Source organism: Pelophylax lessonae (genome assembly GCF_965119305.1).
Source record: "Pelophylax lessonae genome assembly, chromosome: 7".
Classification (NCBI taxonomy): domain Eukaryota; kingdom Metazoa; phylum Chordata; class Amphibia; order Anura; family Ranidae; genus Pelophylax; species Pelophylax lessonae.
In genome coordinates, this window is record NC_138774.1 from 117637385 (window position 1) to 117660205 (window position 22821).

The 22821-nt window shown below is 38.2% G+C and overlaps 1 protein-coding gene across 5 annotated transcripts in view; it reads right to left on the reverse strand.

Moving 5' to 3' along the window:
- Positions 1–1797: 1797 nt before the first annotated feature.
- MBNL3 (muscleblind like splicing regulator 3) overlaps positions 1798–22821 on the reverse strand; it is a 207148-nt gene continuing 186124 nt past the window's right edge. For 3 of the 5 annotated variants that reach the window (XM_082264446.1, XM_082264447.1, XM_082264448.1), the window contains exons 6-9: positions 13227–13377; positions 9579–9673; positions 6104–6171; positions 1798–2992 (exon numbers count right to left, since the gene is read on the reverse strand). In XM_082264446.1, coding sequence (XP_082120572.1) covers positions 2980–2992; positions 6104–6171; positions 9579–9673; positions 13227–13377 — 327 coding nt within the window. In that variant the 3' untranslated portion in view covers positions 1798–2979. The remainder of the gene's footprint in view (positions 2993–6103; positions 6172–9578; positions 9674–13226; positions 13378–22821) is intronic. The other 2 variants (XM_082264450.1, XM_082264449.1) reach the window with 2 other exon arrangements.

The following is a 22821-nucleotide window of genomic DNA, read 5'->3' on the forward strand; positions in this document are numbered from 1 at the left end:
ACTGTTGGCAATCTCCTAAACCGTTTTGGCTGCCTTTTGTAAACCCTGTGGGCCTCTTTAGACCTGGTAAAACATTGCGATAAATATCTATCAGCCATGTTAGTTATTATAGTAGCGCTGAAGGTGTCTGCTGAACACAGACACATGCATGAAGATCTGACTGTTCTTCAATGCTCAGTCAGTTTTTGCCTAAAACAGCAGATAGCACAAAATGGCTTCAAACAAAGGATGTTCTTTGCTGCTTATTGAATGTACTGTAAATGGTCCTGTGCAGGTAGCACTTCATGCACACTGTATCTGTGAACAACAGGGTAAGAAGTACCTTTGTAAACTAATCTGCATTTTAGGTTTATTGACCCTTGAATTAGCTGAACAGAGCAGGCCCAAATAAACATACTATCATCACTTCTTCCCCGTGCACTTCATTAACAGAAATTGTCTTATGTTTCTGTAACCCAATTCATTTTTTTCCTATCACTTTTCCTCGCTGGGTGTGCGGAGAGTAGTAGAATAAGTGCTAAAATCACATCTCTAATGTGTACATTGAAAATAATTGGCGACAGGACAGTGCTTTAAAATGCGTAATATTTTTACATTAGGAAATAGCATAGTTATTTGGTAAAATAACTATCTAAATTCACATTCTCCAGTACATTCACTTAAAGGACAGTGAAAACTGCTTTGCAATAATTTCCTACAATTAGAAGATGGTATACATGATGCATCTGTGTTCTATATCTGATACTGGTACTGTATAAAAGTGGAAGAAGGGAACAGATTTGAATTAAGCAACCATACAGTTTGGGCTGAAGAGGGAAGCAAAATTGGTTACTATGGGCAACAATTACAGGGCCATCTTTAAGTGGACCACAGTTGCTAGGTGCACGATTGTGCAGGCTTCTCCCAGCACCTGCAAGCACAGTTAGAGCCTGTGTCGACAGACTTTGATGGGGAAATTCATTTTACTTCTGACATCAATCTGAGATGCTTCTAAGCTCATTCATAATTTACAGCAGGTGCAGTTGCCTTGTATTTGACCTGCTTCAGTGCTGCTTTTGCATTCCCATACACTTGTAAAAGGAGAGAAGCAGTTCTGAAGATGACAAAAGTTTAACTGTAAAGGACCTTGCTTACATGAAAAACAAGGAACAGGTAAAGTAGTCATGTCTCCTTTTGTTTGCTGCATAGCCTGTCATTTTCGACTCTTTGAACCTCTTTCTTGACTAAACCATATACTGTATTGTAAAAGTCTTTTTGCTTTCGGCCCCAATCTTATGTTAAGGTGGCCCTGTGCTTGCTTTACGAATCACCTAATTTCTAATGCAGTAAAAAAAAGCATCACCTTTTTTACAATTGCTCTTCCCATGAAGGAGAATAGAAACGCCTCAACACATGAGGAAAACTGCCTCTCTCAAAGTCAACCTGTAGCCTCAAATATGCTTATTCTGGCTGGATGACCATATTGCACCTTCTTCTCGGACACTCAACATCATGGCATTAAAACTTAGTGGAAAAAACTGGGACATTTTATTGTAAACTGCCAGCCAGCATGTTCACATATTTTCATATAGCAAGAAAGTTTTTCTTGTTTCCTGCTAAGAAGAAACAGAACAGAAAACCACAGAAATGTTCTCTCAAACAGGGCACAAGCTAACAAGCAAGATATTAGAACTCAAAGTTGAGAGCTTCTATAAAGGCACCCATATCAGCTGTTGTCATCATACATTTAACCTTCATACCCAGTTGTTTTGCATTTAAATGGATATTGAACAATTACAGGACACTTTTTTATGGACTGATTAATATGAGATATGCAGGCTTATTTATTATGGCAGTTCAAACAGCAATGACAGCAGCAATTCGGAATTCAGACTGGTTGTTGGGTCAATTGAGAGATCCCCATCACTGCCCTTTTCACTGCCATATTGTACAAGAATATGTTTTCAGTTATTATATTTTTAAATGACCTGTTACTAGACCAGTATTGTAGTTCTCTGCAAATACCAGATGTGGTTTGCGCTAAAGTTTCTAAATAAAGATAGCAATTTCTGGTTGTAATTTATCTCCATAGAAGTGCTGTTATGGTTAGTTTCTATACATTCCTGGCAATTTGGTAAAATAAGTGCTGCAGTTCTTTGTACAGAACAATGATGAAGAATAAATTGGATTCATTTCCATTTATAGAACAATGGGGCTTATATAAAATGATAGTGCAAAGAGTAATAATTGGCAGCAATCCTTGGCAACCAATCAGCTTAGAGAAGTCAGAAGAGATGTCTCTTGGTTGCTGCGGTTACTACACTTCGTACATTCCTCTTTGCAATATTACATGAAGGCCATAGTGATGATTTAAGAGGAACAAAAAAAATATAATAATGGGATCACAGACATAAAACTATCATACAACTCTTTTCATAAAAATCTGATGAGCCTTTCTTCAGAACCACTTTGTCTCTGTTTGGCATAATACTAAGAACATAAAAAACAACAATGCATGTTATAAATCACAATGAAGAAGATGGTCTTCAGTATACTTAGGATAATGGTACACACATAAAAATGAAATAGACTACGATGTAAACAAAAAAAGAAACAGTTAAGATAACACTTTAAATTGTGATTCCATCAGTAATATGCAGTAAAAGGAGTGTCCGCACCGTATACTCATCTAACGCGGCACATGCTGAATGGTTACATGTGTTAAAAGTAAATGTGTTACAACAGTCTAGTATATTATCCTACGTGTGTATCTGCTTTCATAGAGCAGTGTTGCCTTTTTTTATGGTTTCGTTTTTTTTTTTCATAGTGCGGTTTTCAGACATTCCCATGTAATTTTTTTTTCTTTTTGGTTAACATGTAGACTGCAGCAGGCTTACTGTCGAGGTGGTGGAGGATGCCAGTAATGGGTATTTACAGAAAGGCCATGTGTAACTTCCCACGGAGAGATTCTGGTATTCCACAATTCTGCTGTTCAGAATTTCAACATGGTCTACTAGATTGGAGAGAGAGAACAAAGAATAGGTGTTAGCAGACAGAACTCTGAGACCATTACTAGATATCTAGAAAGATTTTCTTTAAAGTATCTAACCATCTATACATTTATTTAATTTGCATAAAATATTTTGCAAGCAGAATTTAGTAATAAAAAGTGTATGGGTCTATAAAATAATTCTTGGTACTGACTTACTGTGTGATATAAGTACCTCTATGTTTCTCAGTTTATTGTGTACATTGAATCCATTATATAAAAGGGTTATAGCTGAATTCCAGGCAGATATAAAAAGCACAGACTAATGCAGCTCTGTATTATTTAATACATTAAATGTATTAATTTAAATGCAACTGGTGTAAGTACTGAATTTTACATAATATCAGCCTCTTGCAATCCAGTGTACAGCAGCATTCAGACTAGACATGGGAAGACAGAAATGAGAGCCAATCAGGGGTGCTGCATGCAAGTGTGTGGCAAGGAATATACTGATAGGAAGAGCGAGCAAGTAACCGAAAAAAACCTATCTGGTTTGTTGTTGCTCTTTTACTAGGCAGGCAAGAGGCAGATAGAGTACACCCTTTCCTATCCCTTTACGGTAAGTGGGGTAATTTAACTTGTGTACAGTGTGGGAGGGCTGTGTATATCTAGGGACTGAATAGACACAAATGCACATCCTTTGGCAGGTAAAATATCTCCCATATATACATATTTCATAATTGTACTTGTACTCAGTTGGCTTGGAGTTAAGCTTTTAACCAATTTTCATTTCTGGGTGAACATAAACACTCACAGCAAGCAAGTCAATTTATGTTGGGAGAACTTCAAAATGTCTTCTTCATATTACTAGTAAGAGATGTGAAATTATCATTTACTACTTATTTGTTCTAATCAAACAGCAGGTAACTTTGCTGGTGTAAGGGAAAGCCTTATTGTAGCAATTATTGTATCGAGTAGCTATTACATTTATAAAATGTAAACCATAGGTTCAGGCAATTAATCTGACACTGAACGTGTGATTCTTCGTTAGATTTGAATAGTGTAATTAAATTTGGCAGTGTTGCCATGACAACACTTCACCTCAATTACAGCCTAAATGGTTGTAATGAAGTTTCCACAATTTGTTTTGTAGGGCTTCTTTAAGGGTAGAACAAATGGCATATTAAACTCCTGAGCCATTACAAATTAGGTGTGTGTCTTGGAGAATCTGGCCAAGGTGTCTAGTTCAAGATATCTGCACTTGAGTTAAACCCACCCACATACTACCGCCGTAGGCTTTAACCATTTCTTTTATATTAGCAACAACATTTTGTCACTGGAGTCTGCAAGACATAAAAAATGTTTCAGTCTATTCATTCCTCCAAAGATTTCTCCATTGACATTTGGTGGGTATAGGCTTTAGGTGTCTTGCACGAATCGGTCGAGTCACTTCATTAGTTTGAACTTGAACTTTAATTACATTTAAAATCAAGCATAAAATATATATAATAAGATTTTCCACATACTAAGTTTAAAAGAATTTGTGAGATTCCTTTCCTGGAATAAATCTCTTTCCTTGTAACAATACACATTCTCCATAGAATACACAAAATGCTTTCAGACCAAACATGGGATAGAATCTTTGAAAAACACATCTACACAGTGAAATATTTTAAATTCTGGATATTAAACTCTACAGATAAAAACAGATTATGACTTAAACTGTTTAAAAACTAAAAAAAAAAAAAACATCTTGAATCTAGCAAGCAGGTTTCATTTCAGTTTTTACATGGAAAGCAACACAAAGCAACATATTATGAAGGCAACATTCTGCAATGTTGTGATAAATAAAAGCGTTTAACTGTTGCAACCTTTAAGCCAATCATTGCGATGGTTAAAGCAGTACAGCGCAAGTTCCTATATGCTCCCTGGTGTTCCTAATTTCAAATTTATTTAATGAGTAATGCGAACCTACCCATAAAAGACTATAACAATGTAAACCCAACCTTTATCCCTGCTGGCCATAGACAGAATGATTTTTCAGTTTGGGTGGTGCTCATGAAATTCTTTGAATTTGGTGTAGAGGGAATAAAGGGAATGTTCACTCAATAACTGATATCTAAATCTTAGGTGGATACCGATGAGTTTATATACCATAAAGCTTCCTAAAATTTGAGGGGGAACATAGTTCTACCAAGCACAACAAATATTGGTTGCATTTATACAAAGCAATTTTGTCACCCTGCCAAGTTGCTTTCCCTGTATATGAAAAATACAAAAAATACAGGTGACCATGACCACACTACTCAACTTGGTGAGTAAAAATTATTGATGTGGAAACAAGGTGGATAGAGATCCACATTTCAGTTAAAAATTTTTGTTTTAGATATATAGTAGGAAAGCTTTAAAATCTCTATCAGATATCAGGCTATTTTCTGCTGTGTCCTGTTGGAGAGACTTCCCTTTACTTTCTTGGCTTGGAAACACGGCAGGGGGTTAGAGAAAATCTTTCCAAAGTGAGAAATACGATTTAGAGAGTTGTCACCAGAACATGTGTCCCTTCGTGCTCTTATGACAACTTAAAATTTAGGATTTCCACCAACTTTTTGTCTTGGAGACTTTAGTCACCGTGACAAATAAAGGGGTGGGACCACACCAAAAAAATCTATGTTTTTCTTTTACATATAAATTAAGAAAAAACTTCACCTGGGGTTGTAAAAATTAAAAAGCTTGGAAAGGTAGAAATAGTGACATCACCACCTTGCCTTTTTGCTTCATCCAATCAGAGAATGCCTTCATCCAATCAGAGAATGCATTTCCTGAAAAAATATAAGGCTTTCTCTGAATGGCGGAAGTGCTGAATGGAGGACCCCCTTTGGGTTCTATGCAGAAGGGCAGGTGCTTGGCGCTGGACCCCAAGCTGGACCATTGTAGCTATGTAATAAAAAATGCTTTAATGAAAAATCTGCCTGAGCATGGCCACCATAAAAAAAAAAAACCTGTGTTAGTAAATATAACATGTATAGGCAAAAAATAAAACTGATGGATAGCCTATCACTACTTATACAAGCAGGGGCAGTCATTACTCAAATAAATGTTACAAAATATTTAATGTTGAGATGAAAACAAACTTACTGTTCTACTGGTAACATCTGTGATACATACATGCTGTTATTCAGTTCATCTAGTGAAAATAGGGACATCTACAGTGGAAAAGATTTGAAATTAAAATCTCTTTTGTAGAGAATGCTATCTATGATTGCCTTCAAGGGTGTAACTATAGTCATCTACAGTCATAGTAGACCATGCAGCTGCTATGGGGCCCAAGCACAAAAAGGGTACTGTCTTTGGCCCTATCACATACAGTTACGCCCCTGACTGCCTTATATGGTGGTGAGTGAAATCAAACCCGTGACCTGAAAGTCACAGCTTTCTGCTTACTGTGGAAGGTTCTAAGTAATGTGTCCAGACTAGCACTTTGAGTGGCTGGGGCATGCGTGGTTAGGTCACCTGTTCAATGAAGGATAATTGGAGACAAAGTGGGGTCTATTTGCTAAGGCAGCACTTACTAAGTAGCAGTACATGCTTCATCTGCTCGTTCTGCCAGCTGTCTCACAACATGGTAGATTATTTTTTCATAGTGTGCTGTAATGTTTTCATTTTATTACAGAGGTGCCATTGCATGCATGAATACAGTTTTATATATATATATATATATATATATATATCAAATAATATATAGTTTTAAAGGGAACCTGTAGTGTGAAGGCTGCAAAAGCGGACCTCACCTGCATGCTTGCTTCAGATCACCATCTGAAGCCAGGGGTGGTGAAACTACTAGCACAGAGATGTCGAACCTTGGCACCCCAGATGTTTTGGAACTACATTTCCCATAATGCTCATGCACTCTGCAGTGTAGTTAAGCACCATGGGAAATGTAGTTCCAAAACATCTGGAGTGCCTAGGTTCGCCATCACTGTACTAGCATTTACAGAAGGTCAGAAATAGTAGCGTATCACCACAGGTTTTCAAACAGGTTCAAAACAGGTACATTTTCCTGCTCACATTGATAATAGTAATTTTTTGTATTGAATCTAATTTATATTAAAGGGCCACTAAACATACATTAACATATTTTTAGTAACCAATATATATATATATATATATATATATATATATATAACAGAGGTCTTAACAGCAAGGACAATTATTTCACAGTTTCTGGTGATATAGTTGGGCACAATATTTTCAAACTTGATGTAAATTTTCCTTTCTAGTAATCCTAAAAGAGAAAGCGACCAATTTTCAGTGTTCCTCCTTTTGCCTTCCATGGCAGCTACCAGAAAAAGGTAAATAGGATTATTAACCACTTAAGCCCCGGAAGATTTTACCCCCTTCCTGACCAGGGGGTATTTTGCGATTCGGCACTGCGTGACTTTAATGGACAATTGCGCGGTCGTGCGACGCTGTACCTAAACGAATTTGACGTCCTTTTTTTCCCACAAACAGAGCTTTCTTTTGGTGGTATTTGATCACCTGTGCGATTTTTTGATCACGCGCTATAAACAAAAAAAGAGCGTCAATTTTGCAAAAATAACAATATTTTTCACATTTTTTTATATGAAATTCCCCCAAAAAAAAAGTAAAAATCAAATTTTTTTAAAATTTTCGGCCAATTTGTTTTATGCTACCTATGTTTGGTAAAAAAAAAATCGCAAAAAGCGTATTTTGATTGGTTTGCGCAAAAGTTATCGCGTTTACTAACAAAGGGAGAGATTTTTGTCATTTTTGTTGTTTTTTTTTAACGCGTAATGGCGGCGATCTGCGATTTTTTTTCGGTACTGCGACATTGGGGCGGACAGATCGGACCTTTGACTGACATTTGTGACACTTTTGGGGTTACCAGTGACATTTCTACAGTAATCAGTGCTATACATATGCACTGTTACTGTAAAAATACACTGGTTGTGAAGGGGTTAACTTTATTTGGAAGGGAGGGGCTGTGTGTATCCCTAGGGGCGTGCTTTCTACTGTGATTGGCTGTGGCTTGAGCTGTAAGGACACTGATCAACGGATCTACATACTAGATCCGTTTTATCAGTGTCTTTACAGCGAGGAGAATGACAGGCAGCTTGTTTACACAAGCTGCCTGACATTCTCCCTCTCCCCCGCCGATCGCCGAGTGACCGGCGGACATCGGGTCCGCTGGTCACACGCGCGGGGGGGTCCGTGACCACGCGGGAGCGCGCCTCCGGGGGCGCGCGCTCGCTCCCTAGACCCTCACAAGCTAGTGACGTAGCCCTACGTCACTTTGCCTGTGAGGGGCTGACTGCCGACGTAGATCGGCGTTAGGCAGTCGGCAAGTGGTTAATAAACCTTTGTAGTCACAATAAAGGGGTTAAGATTACATTTTTGTTATCTGTCATATGCCCAGTAATTCCAGACAATGAATACAAAGTTTTTAGATACAGTTCTTTTTTTTTTCTTCTTTTTTATTGTTGAACAGCTGCAAGCTGAGATGCACAAATAACATCAAACTTTCTGCATAGTAATGTACATGTAGCTTTCTGTTGGTAGCTGCTTATCAGAATTTAATTTTGAGATTTTTTTTTTATGTTTAGTGGTCCTTTAATGGCAGTTTCTCCATCTGCCTTTTTTTTTTTAGAACAAGTGACATCATTGACATGTGCTGCCTCACAAATCTTGGGTGAGGCCACACAATGGTTACATTCATATCATAGGGTAAGGTACACTATAATGAACTCTCCTACCCAGCCACAGATATACAAAGCTTCCCAGTAAGTTGTCCCTTTCTCAGATGTCTCATTTGCCTGCTGAGGCAAAGCAACAAGCAGAAGAGGTCTGATAGCTGTACCATAGAGACAACTTGGACCGCTTACACCTGTGTGAAGAGGTAACTTCACTTAAGAAAGCTCTGCAACTGATCAGAAATCCTATGTAATGTTCAGTTCCAAACTAACACAAATTGCACAAACACACAGAATGCCAGTCTTAGCAAATAGACTCCTAATGGTAACATGCAAACCTGATATGAATTATGTTATAATGCTTGAATAATGACAAATTGGAACAGGTTATCCTATTTCTTGATTTTATTATGCTATACATTTAAATGGGATATGCCTAATGTCCGAATGATAATATTATAGACAATAACTCCTATAATCGACAAACTAAACTGTAACTAGTTCTCCCTGGTGTCTAATATGTTAAAATGACCCCGCTGACAGCTGAGGAATAAAGTTTTGATTTTCAGTATATTATACATCTATCTAAGCATCATGACACATTGATATGCCTCTGATCTTCAGGATCTCTGGCTAAGTGTCTGTATATACCACAAACTTATATCCGCTCTAGGATAAATGTGGCTTTAAAATTATATCTTTCCAGTAATTAAAAAAAAACACTCACATAGCTATATAAATTCTAATTACTAGAAATAATTAAATCCAATAATGCAACAGGAAAAAAAGAAAAAAAAATCACAGTTTGCATGTCACCTATTCTAAAGGTGCATATAATTGTCTATTTTATACAATATGGCAAGGATACTACATGTGAAATAAAGCTATTTAAAGGGCCAAACCTGATTGGCTGTAGCTGTTGCAGCGAAGGGCACGCTGGTGGCGGGTGTTGTTGCTGCAGACACAGTGGTGGGCGTAGCACCGTGCATCATGGGTACTTTCAAGAGGGAACCATGGAAGCGACATACAGGAGGGTGGAGGGTTAATGGTAACCATAGCAACACATGGTGGATTGGAGGAGCGTGGTAGGTATCGCAGCAGCAAGCCATGTGACATCACCATGAAGGTTACACCGGGAGCAGCATGCAATCACAGTGCAAAGCAAAGACAGCATTATCAAAAGAAAAGAAAAAAAAAGAGAAAAAGGGAAAAGCTAATTATAATTAAGGAAACTAAAACATTTTCAAACACAATACAGTTATAAGCACATATATGACGTGTGTCATTCCTTACTGGAGCTTTTCAAGACAGAAAATGAACAATCCTAACGCAACAGCTCAATGTAGATCTAGTCTCTACATTCCACGAAACCTTTGGACATATTCTAGTCTACTATAGTGGACAAGGCAACTGTAAATGACATACAGTATTTGCACTTCTATTATATAATCTCCCTGTCCTTTTTAGGATTATCATACATCTAATGCTACTTTTGCTTCTGACTTGTGTGAAAGGACCACTTATAAAAAAAAAGGAACCACCACATGTTGTGTCTCAGAGATCTGACAGCATGCTGTTGGTCACTCCATGTCCCTACATTTTACAAATAATTTCAATTCTAATGTATAGTCAAGTTTAAGATTTTTATGTTTACCTTTTTAACTAACAAATGGTATTTATTTTGGCAATGTAGAAATGAGTAAAACATATGTATTTATGAGATATTACATTACCTACTCCAAAATGTACTGTTGAGCTTAGCGAATTATGAAATTATGAAAATGGATGTCATGGATTTCTAAATCGCTTTTCATAAAGTGAGCCTGTCGTTAGAGCCATATGAATGTAGCAAACATGTTTTAGAAGCTGCAAACTGACCCAGAATAAACATGCACCCAGTAGGAACCCTAACTTGAATATTGCGCCAGGCCAGATACTCACTAGGTAGCAAAGCCTAAGGACAAGGCTAATAGCCATGGAATTATTTGCTTCAAAAATGAACCAGCTGTGTTAGCATCCTTGTATCTATCATTGAAGTTTTACTTTGACATTGGTAACATTTTTTAAGGGATTAACAGAACACGACCCAAACAGCGTTTGCATAGATAAGTTATTCATTGCAACCAATCATCATTCAGCTTACTGAAGTGAGGTCAAAAAAGATTCATTCAGATTGGCTTCTCTGGGATAAAGCACCAAGCACAATTTTTTTACTTTATACCTAATTGTGTGTACCTATTATTAAAGCAAAAACATAAAAAAGCTGTGACAGATAATATTAATCTGGGCTTTTATATGGAAATAAAAAAGCAGCTGACTGCAGAATTCAGCCATGCTAACTGGGAGATTGGAGGGGGATACGTAGCTTTGATATCAAGCCTATCAGGTTCGTTTGATAAACCGAAAACTTCTAATGAAACACACATTGACATTTGCAGCATTGTAAATAGAAATATAATTTTACCACCTGGAGGCCACGACTAACAAGGCTTGTAACAAACTGTGTAAGGAAAACCATCTTAAAGGTGGGCCCAACTTTTCTGCAGGTCCACATAGCAAACTACTAAACAAAAATTCCCAAAGGAGAAATTCTTTACAGTCTTCACAGAAAGAGAAGAAAACTAACTGCAAAACAGGTTTTGTTGTTTTTAAGCTAAGTGTAAGAATATGTTACTGGCTAAATATCCAGTGCCATATGGATATTACTAGAATCAAAGCAAGGCTCTGAAATAGTTCAAAGTGGAACTATGAGAAAAATAAAAAAAACAACATATTTGATGCAGTCTGTCATGTTAACATGGCAATTTTGGTTTTCCTAAATCGCCTCTGTAAAGCTTCATGTACACTACAATTCCTAATTTGCGTTTAAGAGCTTTTGGCATTATTTTGCCACAGCTCTTAAACTCAACTTCATAAAAACCTATGTCTCAATGTACCCATAGACTTTTAGGATTGTTTAGGGGCTGCTGCGGTTAGGTAAGGTTAAACCTCCCTCTCCTGAATGCGGAAGAATCGTGTTCAGGATAGGAACGTTTTGATCGCCGGCCGCAAAACGTTGCAAAATCAATTTTAAAATGATTTTGCAGTGCTTTGCATTTTTGTGCTGCCAGCGGTCATCATAGGCTATGTGCACATGAAGCCTAACAGTTTGAATACCTGTTTACCCTGCTAGTACGTCTGACACTTTTACACTTCCTTTAGGTAATGTTGTTACCCTGTTGACAGAGCAGTCTTACACCTAGTACACACCATTAGTTTTTTATCATTCAAAACAGTGGGTTTTAAGAAAAAAACCTGTCATCTCGGTCTGAGCGATTGTACTAACAATCTGATGTTAGTACAGCGCTCTCTCCTGCTGTTCTATTAAGTTCTGATTGAGGGATGGCCCTCCAGCTAGAACACTCCCATCAGAGCTTTCAGTAATTGGCTGAGAGTGCTGATTGGGAGCCGATCAGCTGACTTCTATCGGACCAGCTGCCATACACATGGGCCGAATGTCTGCCGTTTTTTTTGAACCAGCCGATGTTGCCTGACAATTTGCCCGCATGTACTAGACTTTAGACTGACTTTACATAATCTACAAACAAATTAAAGCCCAATTCCAGCAAACATTTTTAGTCAGCTGCAGCAACAGGTTTCATTTTCCTTTGGAAAAAAAGGTTAAACCATATGAATAGAAGCTAACTATTGTAAGCTCCCCCGGTGGTGTTGGTTTGTCCCAACCTTTCAACTGTTACTTTTGCTGTACAGCTTGGTCTAAAAGAAATGATGGTGGAAAATGTGGACCTACCGGCAGGAGCAACAGGTCAGAAAACTGTGTTAAAGGTAATTCAGATATATAAAGACTAAGGCTATTAATAGACTGTTAAATCTATTGACAGATTGCATCCTATATGTCATTTTTGACCTCTAATATGGTTATACCTTGCATGTTTAAACAGCCCCCCACCCCCCATCCCTTTTAGCGGTCCCAGGTATTGCTGTTGAGCAGAGGCTGATACAGGTGGATAGAGCACAATAATATTAAAGACAGCTACTAACATTGGACAGTCAAAGGCAAAGAAATACCTTTGAAAAAGAAATACCTTTTTTTTAAATCTCCAGCCAAAACATTTTTTTAGAGTAGGGAGGAGTTAGGTTTTGATTGCAATTGTTGTTATCATTGAGGAGACTGCCATGTCACTGGGACAGAAAGTAAGGTGAAATCTTTCAAAAAGGAACACAGACATAAAATTACACCATTACAGTATGGTATGCAAGGGTTAAAAATCGCTGCTCTTTGTGTCCTCTCTGGAGAAGTTTTTTTCCTTTTTCCTGTGCTGGTGACTGGAGAAATATACCATACTGGTTAATTTTCGAAAACCTGACAAAAAGTTCTGATCCTTCCCCACTCAGTTCAAAACTAAAATGGGTTTTAGCTGGAGTTCCACTTTAATGCACTAGAATGTTTTGCTAAGCAGGGCTATGATGCCATCATTGTCTACGAGAGCAGATATACGATGAATGACTTACTGTGAGATGTTACATATGCATTCTTTTACTTCTCTTACCTGTGGGGATAAATGCAGGTTGCTGTAACTGCATATTTGCTAGAGCCTGTTGGTAGTGGAAAACACTGGGGTTAAACATCGTGGTGGCCCCATTGCTTTTTTCAAGTGCTGGCCTCTTTGGTAAAGGTTGAAGTGCTCCAGGCTGCAGTGCCTGTGAATGGAGGAAGGAATTACAATAAATTGGACACCAATGAAGAACACATCCTGCATGTGAAATACAAAGTCTGATATATCAGAAATCACCTGCAATTGACAGGAAGTAAAAGCAGTTGATGGCTATACCCGGAGGAATTAAACCAAAATCACAAACATGTCTGAAGAGTATAGGAAGAAATTGACAAAGTTCAGGAAACATAAGAGTTTTAGACAGATAAGATTTTTTTCGAACAAGTCATTGTGGGCAACAGGATATTGTCAATAAATTTGATTGCACAGCAAGCTGTCCTGATTTAGCTCTAATTGAAATAATACAAATAAATAAGATAAATAAATTTTTTCACTTTGGCCATATTCACGTTATTGTGTCAATGCACAATGGTACATTGCATTAAGGTAGCTCACTCATTTGGAAAGGGCTGTCAACACACTTCAACTGCAACACATTGGGGTCCTTTCAAATTAATGCTACTACAGAGAACTGTGTGTTCAGGTGCATTTTACAAAAATGCAACAGTGTGAATCTGCCCTAAGTCCCACTTTTCAGCAACCTCTTTGCTGCACCTTCCACAATCCATTTACTGTAAGTTGCTGATACTACTGTTACTTCTTTTTTGGTATACGACAGATCAAGCGGTTTTAAAACAATAAAGTGACAAAACTACCACTTCGTAAGCAATTTTTTTACAAGAAACCCATTGCAACTGACAACAACACAAAAGGCTCAGAACAGTAAAAAAACAAAAACTGTACTGTAAAATAAGCTAGTGTGCTTGCAGGACTACATACCAAAGACACCCTGATAGGGACAGACTAATCAAGCAACAACATAAGAAAGAATGTATACATGTTGAGCAACTATAATGGACAGTCAAAGTGTGTCCATAAAGTTTTTTTGCAGGAGAACCCCTGAAAACTGTCTGCCACTGCGCATGTTGCTTCCTTTGTCAAGTTTGCTGGGAAACTTAAGATGCCCACAGTTGTCCATGAGCTATCAGATGCGCACGTAAAATCCAACCATCCCTAGACGTGATCATTGCCTGAAGGGTTGACAAGCAAAGATACAGCTTTGCTGAACATTCAAGTTGAGGAGAGTAGGGGGTGAGATTGGGAGGGGGGTGTGTTGGAAGAGGCTGCCAGTCCCAGAGGTAAACAAAACTGATCAAGAGAGATCCTCTAACCTACCCAATCAACTGGTCCTCTGACAGGGGCTGACCTGTGATGACCCATATGGACATTAAATTGTTGCCTCATCTGGCTGAAAATGGTAAATTCATGTATTTTGTTACTCTTACTTTCTAAATCTGTGAGCTATGGCTATATCACCCGCAACCAAAAGATTGGCTACTTATTGAGGAGTCCAACTCAGCTTAGGTAATCTGATCCTGCTTACAGTGGACCTTGCATCAAAAGCTTTGTTGTTAAGCACCCCCCTCCCCCCAATAAAAAAAAAAAGCAGTAGTGTCTTCCTGCAAGATTTGGGATCCTCAGCATTCCTGGGATCTTCCCAGAAGAATTAACCCCCACCTAGGCACTATGGGTAAAGGTATGGTGTAAAGTAAGGTAATTTTTAATATTTTTAACCTCAAGTGTTTATGTAGAGTGTTTTTTCATCAGAGTGATCTGACAAGGAAGTGGACCTTTTATTTTGCAAGGTCCACTCTAAAGTACAGAGTTAGGAATGATTAAAACCCCTGTTAAGTATTTTTTTTTTGTCTATGTCTCATTTGAAAGTTTTCCCTTTACCTATCTCCCAAAGACACAACAGGAAGTGAGAGAAACTCTCTCAAATGTGAGGGGAGATCTTTTAGACAGTTGACACTGGAGCTGGTTTCCCCATTAGAAGATCCCCCCCTAAACTTTTCTGAAAGTGGCAATCAGAAAAAATGTTGATTTTGCATTACTTTCTGTCCTGATTGCAATAATTATCCGGACTAAGAAAGAGTGAATGTTCCCATGGGGGACACAGCACAACAATACAAATGTGACAGAGGTTTTATTACTTCCACATACTATCCTAAGGTAAAATAATGTTTTGGTTTTAGATCTACTTTAAGACCTGTCTGAACTGACAAAATGAATTCCATTTTGATAGTTCTAAAAATTAAAGATACCATATAAAAGTCCGGATAAATCACAGCCGCCAGATAGCCAAGTTCCCAACTTTGTGAAGCTTTGCATGTCAATATCAGTGGCAGTGCATGTCCTCCTGGTTTGAAAAATTGCCTGTTGGCTCTAAGACTCAACTCACCAGTTCTTGTATTATTAACAACAAAACATTGACCAGCCCTGTATTTATATAGCTATTTTTGGCACACACAAGCTATATTTTCTTAGCTATAAAGGGAAAAAATGCAAAATGAATAAAACAGAATCCCAACTGCAGTTAGCAGCAGAAATTCAAAGCTGGAAATTCAACACAGTAGAAATAAATTAATTGGCATCGATGGTCAAGGCACATGGAAAGTATTTCTGGTAAACCAAAGGCAATCAGAAATGACAATAGTTGCCCTTGTTCAGCGCTGCATTCTAAAGCTGAGGGGCTGACATTTTGCATCATATTGCTATTTACCATCTATTGCCTAGCTCTTCTGGATTCCTCTGCATAAACACATTTAATAGAAATACAAGGCAAGAGTGGGATGAAGCGAATGTTTTCACCAAAGATATTTTTCACCTTGAAAAAAGGTAGAAGCCTGAGATATTTAGGTTTTATTGCTGAAATAATTTTTAACAAGGACTTATTACTTACAATGAAGGTGGGCTTTTTGAAAAAATGTATTGTATGTTAGCTCAGAGACAACAGTTCTAAGCAAAAAATAGGGCCTAACTGTATTTAAAGCGGCTCTTCAGTCATTTTCATCTTTCCATCTATTAAATCCTCTGCTCTTGTTGTTTTAACTTTAGATAGTAAAACTATTTTTTTTTTTTGCCAGTAAATACCTTATACAACCCACTTGTTCTTTCTTGTCTCATAATTTTGCTAGGCCAGTTATGGCGAACCATGGCACCCCAGATGTTTTGGAACTACATTTCCCCTGATGCTCAACTACACTGCAGAGTATATGAGCATCATGGGAAATGTAGTTTCAAAACATCTGGGGTGCCAAGGTTCGCCATCACTGGCCTAGGCAAATTACATCATTCACAGCTCTCTCTTTCTAACTCTTCTGAGAGTTTGCCAGCAGGAGAGGGAGGGATGAGTCAAAGGAAAGCCAAGCAGAGCTGGAGGGGGCTGGTTGAGAGCGGAGATAACAAGAGACTGCAGAGAAAGGAGAAATGTGCAGGCAAGCAGTGGTGCAAGTGTGTCTGTCTATATATATGTGTGTCTGTAATATATATATATATATATATATATATATATATATATATATATATATATATATATATATATATATATATATATACATATATGTGTGTGCGTATGTCTGTGTGTGCCTCTGTGTGTCTATGTAAATACAGAAAGTGAACAGCTGCCAACAGGTAAAGTGGCTGCTGCCAGACTTAATGGAAGGAGATTTCTGCATCATATTGCAGAATCACAGTACATCTAAAATAATATGCAAAGTGGTAGGTGGGAAGCTTCAGAATGGCAAAGATGTTTTATCACAAAGAATGTGAGCAGACTGCAGTTCCTCTTTAAAATTTCCCCAATTACCTTGATGGTCCAGAGGATGAGCTCATCAATATAAATCCCAATATAAAGCTCAATCTAGAGTCCGTTCCTTTTAGTCTGTCCTCAGGCATAAATGGAAATGCTCGGCTAAACCAAGCCTTCAAGTTTTTGCACCTGACTGACCATGTTTGCCTCTGAATGTCTGGGTCATGCTGTCATGATCAGGCGTCCAGCTCAAAGACCTGTTGCTATAGCAGTTGAAGGACTACCACTGACCAGCAGGAAAGGTACACAGGCAGTCACAGTGGCAGATAATGTAGGCTTACCTGAGGTGCGGAGTCTAAAGTACTAACCGGCATTCACCAGAGCTCCTGATGGTGGAGATGGATTTAGCTGCATGTTAGTAACAGGTCGCAGTCCTCAGGATTGCCCCACCAGAAGGTGAGCAAGCCAGGGTCCAGTAGCAGATAAGCAGGTAGGGAATCAAATGGAAGCATGGTCAGTAAACAAGCCAAAAGGTCGGTAACGAGAAGTTGCAGGTTGGGATCAGGCAGAAGCGTAATCGAGTAACAAGCCAAGAGTCGATAAGGAGTGGTAGCAAAATATGGATGGCAGCAGGGAAGACAAGAGTAAGGCACTTGCTGAGAAAGCACAATAACCTGGCAAAGTGGAAGTGCAGAGGCATGGCTCAAATCAGTAAGTTCATGGGCGCAACAAAGAGTTCAAGGTTCAGCAGAAGTCAAGGCACAAAGCAGGGTTGTCTAATGGATCGGACAGGGTGCTGTCCAGCATCCTACATAGCTCAGTGAGAAGAATCATTGCCAGACACAGCTGAAGTCCCAGGTTCAAGTCCAGGCCCTGACACATGCTTTCATTTTTGATTATCAGATCTCTAGTTCTTTGTACAGTGGATACATAGTATCCCGTTAAGCAGTCCACATCATCTGGTGACTCCTTTTTCAGCTGTTTTTGGCTATGTTTTTGGCTATGAGGACTAGACACATTCAAGCCAATAGCTCTTAAGTGGAACACTGATTGGGAAAGTTTAAAAACCTGCCTCAAACACAATTGTTCTCCCACAGTTTTCAGCGCCGGCGGCATCTGCCTGCACCAATCATTCCCCTTCCAAGCTATTAACATAATTGAAAACCTTGAAAGTTTAAGGAGTACACTTAGTGGTCAGATCTATGACTAGCAAATACAACCACTCTGCCAATGAGCACTGTTTGGGAAATCTGTTCTTTACAGTTCCTTTTTCTTTGTGAGACACTCTTGTATTGTTTGTTAGTGTTCACCTTCTTGTATGATTATCTGGTTATGTACTCCCTTTCTCTGTATCCTTTTTTGCTTCCTAGCATAGAGATGTGCCCTACAGAAAAACTCCAGGAAATCAGTCACTTTTTAAAAATGTATCAACTTACAATGGGTTAAGTCCAACGAGGTGCATGCCACATTTTTACTGAGCACCAGGGCTTCTAGTGCTCTGAAGCTGGACATTCTGGTCTCAGATCCTTCTGCTGTAGAGTTGTGTGCAGCTATTCTGCCCAACACCCTCATCTACTCTTGCTCAATCACAGAATTCAATGCATTATGTGAACCTATTTATAAAATGTCTTCTGTGAATGGACAGCGGAGTGGAGGGGAGGGGTGGGCAAAGTGGCAGCTGTGAGAGAAAGCAGCACAGCTCCTTTTAGAGTGCCAGGAGTATAGTGATAGCTGTAGATCCAGAGCACAGTAAAACTGTAAACAAAAGAGATATGTCCATGAGATGGCATACACTTTGTTGAACCTAACCCATTATAAGTTGGCACATATTGGTTGAGCTAGATGGACGTGTCTTTTTTCAACCTTACAATGTAACTATGACTAAGTATACTAAAGACCGAGTGAATTCCTGGAGTTCTGCTTTAACAGTTGCTTTGTTGCCATCTACAACATCAACATTCTATACTCTTTTATATATATTTTTTCCACAATTACACGTAGATCAAGCTGTCCAGACAGACAGACAGTACATGACACAGGGTTCCCAAAATGCTATAAATTTTCTAAATAGAGCATAGCAGCTTCCCTTTCAGACACTGGGGGACTATTCAGTGACTCGGACTCTTGTAAGTTTGAACTTAAAGTTTAAGTCTAGCCAAACTTTTTAGTCTAGATTTGCATACGGTAGTAAATAAAAACCATTGACTGTTTTTTTTTTTTTTTCTGTTCTGTCTATGTCTTATTGTGGGGACTTCCCTTAGTGTCCTGTAGACACTATAGGGAGTGAGAGGAAATCTCTCCAACTGTCTGGGACAGTTGTCACCAAAACAAGTGTCCTGTATTGGCAGAGTTTTTACTATATTCCAGTTCTGGTAGCAAACTAAATTTTGGATTCTTTAGAGTTCAGTGTGTGGCAGGTGCCACTCAAAAGAAGTTGATCGCTTGATCAACTTCTTTTGAAGGGACATGTTTGGAAGGGACTAGTCTGTGCATTTTGACAGTGAGGGGTGTAGATGTTATGATATATTGTCCTGGCAGGGGGATTCATCAATGCACCTTGTTTGTGTGGATGGAGGAATATGTTGGAATCCCACTGGCTGTATAAAAAATAAAAATAAAAAAAATAACAGTGTATGGCCAGATCAGGTTGTATAAGAAGTTCTAACAGCAATAGCCAAGACAGTGGGAGCAGTATAAAAGCAGCACAAATCTAAAAAATTTAATCTTAAAACCAAAACACCACGGGACTGTAAAGTGGTTACATTTCCAAAAGGGAAATGGTTCATCCATAGCTAATGACAAACAAATTGTCTTTGTCTACTGTTATCAAGATATCAAGCTATCAAGAAACACTACCCTCTAAAATACTGTATTTCTGACTCACGAGGAAGAACACAAAAGCTTGTAACGTTTTGGGCCCTGCGGGGTTGGAATAAGTGGTACCCTATGCTGGTTGAATCCAGTGGTGACAGCATCTGTCTAACAGCAATCCAGTGCCTGGCTAATGAGAAGCAGATCCATATTCTCTGGTGTAACAACTAGCTAATGAGCAACAACTGGTAAATCCTAGGAAACCTATACTTGAACAAAAAGATAAACTGAAACCAGTGAACATCCTCTAAATCTGGAAAATGCTGTTAGAAACTTAACACAGTTGCTGCTTTGCCAGCTGATCATCTCAAGACTGCTACTAACACAAGTGCCTAAAAAACACATTATCAACAGACTCATGACCATTAAATTGTACGTTCTAACGAGCAGAACGCTCTGATTCCTACTGTATTAAAGTGTATTGTAGTTGTACTGTGTACCCTCAAGTTGTAAAGCACTGTGTAAACAGTTGGTGCTATATAAATCTTGTATAATAATAATTAGTGTGTCTATAATTCTGGCAAGCACCACACCTGTCTCTAACATTCATCAAGCAATGCTGCACTGGTTTAAGTAAAGCTTAAAAGTGCTCATTGTGGAATTCCATCCTCTTTGTTTGTGGCTTTTATTGCCTCTTTCTCTCTGTTCCATTCTTGTTGCACTGTCCATTCATATTGCCCCTTCTCTTGTGGTTTTCAGTGCATCATTGACGGGTTCTCTGTGTTTTTTTTCTTTTTTTTTGTTAAATTACTGCAATGTTGCTCTGTACAAACATATGCGACTCTGTTTTAGACAGCTGAACATCCCTTAAAACACAAAGGGACAAATGTATAGAGGTAATGCATAGCTTGACCATCTTTTACGGTTTATTTGCTGCACAATTACCTGTCAGGTTGTTTGGCGTAATTACAAACCACATGTACTAGATAGAGTTGCCATTGCTACAAATATAGATTTCCCATTCTTCCTTTTGATAACCAGTTTTCAGCAACATTCATGATATAAAATACAACTAATGTTACAGCTGCTGTGCTCAATCAACTTTTTGAGATTTGCCTTTCTAAGGAGGAAAATTATTTATTTTATTGATGATTCACCTGATGCTTCCTAAGACCCACTAAACATGTGTTATAAAATTCATCAACTTCTTCTCTACGCAGACCTTTGTATGCATTTACTACAATTTGGACATGCTGCAAATGAGGATTGCAGATGAACCTAGACAACTGGACTACTGGACAAACCGTGTTAATAGTAGTCCTTGTTATCGAAATCTTTGGACCCCAAAACCCTTGTCGGTTGTCTTTTGACCCAGACATGCGAATTATGAAAACAGGAAGAGATACAAGGAAATAGAAGGGCAGAGGGAAGGAACGCCAATGCAGCAAGTAGACAAGAGATGAATAACCAATAACATGTACAAAGACTGCCAAAGTGGGAAAACAGAAAAGCAGAAGTAGCAAAAGAGGAGAAAGACTGAGGTTAATAGGCTTTAATATCACAAAAGCCTTGACTAAAATGGAGTGCCCATGGGCAGTTTTTAACCTTAGCTTGTAAACACTAGTTTGACAAACAATTTACAAAGCATTTAAAAAAGCTAGTAAAGTTTTCAGTTATAAATTGCCTTGTAAGTATTATTAACTTTATCCTATTACAACATAGACATTGTCAGTTTTGTTGTGTAAAAGTTTTTTCTGTTCTTAATCTTTTTTTTTTTTTTTTTTAATCAAGAAAAGACATACATGACATGATCCTGTGGCCCACAAACTGACTCATTACCCATTTTTACACTGATGTACTGAACATGTACAAGTCACACACTGGGCACTTGAATCGTTTTTTCTGTGGATGGATATAACTTTTCAATTAAAAAAAACGTTTCTATCATCTGCTTTCAATGCATCATTTTAAAAACCAGCCAATTACTGGTGAAAAAAAAAAAATGAATCAGAATGTTGGCCCTGTAATAAAAACTCAGAACAGCTAGCTGAAAGAAAGCCAGCCACAAAAGAAACTGAGAGCTGGTAGTCTGTGGCTACTTCATTGGAGTATTAGCAAAAATTACATTTCTGCTCCAAGACTTTATACTGCTTTTCTTTGGTGTACATACCACACTTTTCAGCAGCTAAGTGTGTTCAATAACACTTCAGCATCTCGAAGAATAAACCCACTTGTGGCCACTTGGTACATGAACAGCACATAGTGATGAGGGATAAATAAGTTATGTTATGTTTCGAATACAAAGGGATGCACTTCAAAAAGAGGGGAAGGAGTTGTTGGCATGAGTTAAAGCAATGCAAAACTAAAACCATTACAGGGGTGAAAATCTGGTTTGCAGCTCAATGATTTAAAACAGATTAGGCTGTGTGTGTATTGCAAATGTAATTATGGTGCACATGTAGCCATTTAACATAGAACTATATTATATGTATATACATATATACACACACACTATATTAGATATATCAGGGTACACGTAAGATTACAGGCAACATTAAAGCCCAACTTCAGGCAAAACATTTTCGTTTGAACAGAGTGAGGAAGGTTTTTAACTGTTAGGATGACATACTGTATTTATTATATTAGCTGTACCTATTTTAACTGTGTGACTTTAGGACAAGAAATAAAGAGAACAGGGGCTACTAGAAACAGTAAGGTTTAAATAGCAATAAAAACCTATCTGAGGCTCTATCCCTTCTTTACTCTTCTATTAATATATTTTTGTTGCTGTCTGTGCCCATTAGAGAAATTTCACATCACCTTTGGTCTGTCTGACTGTTTCTCTGAGACCGGAAGCAAGGAGAAATCTGGCAACAATAAATACCTAGCATACATTTTAACCCTTTCACACCCCATTTAAGCCAACAAAAATATTGTCAGAAGCGTTGGCTTCAATTATGCCTCATGCAAGATACACCCTCATCACTAAACCAAATATGGTGTCCACCTCCTTTATACCATTTTTTT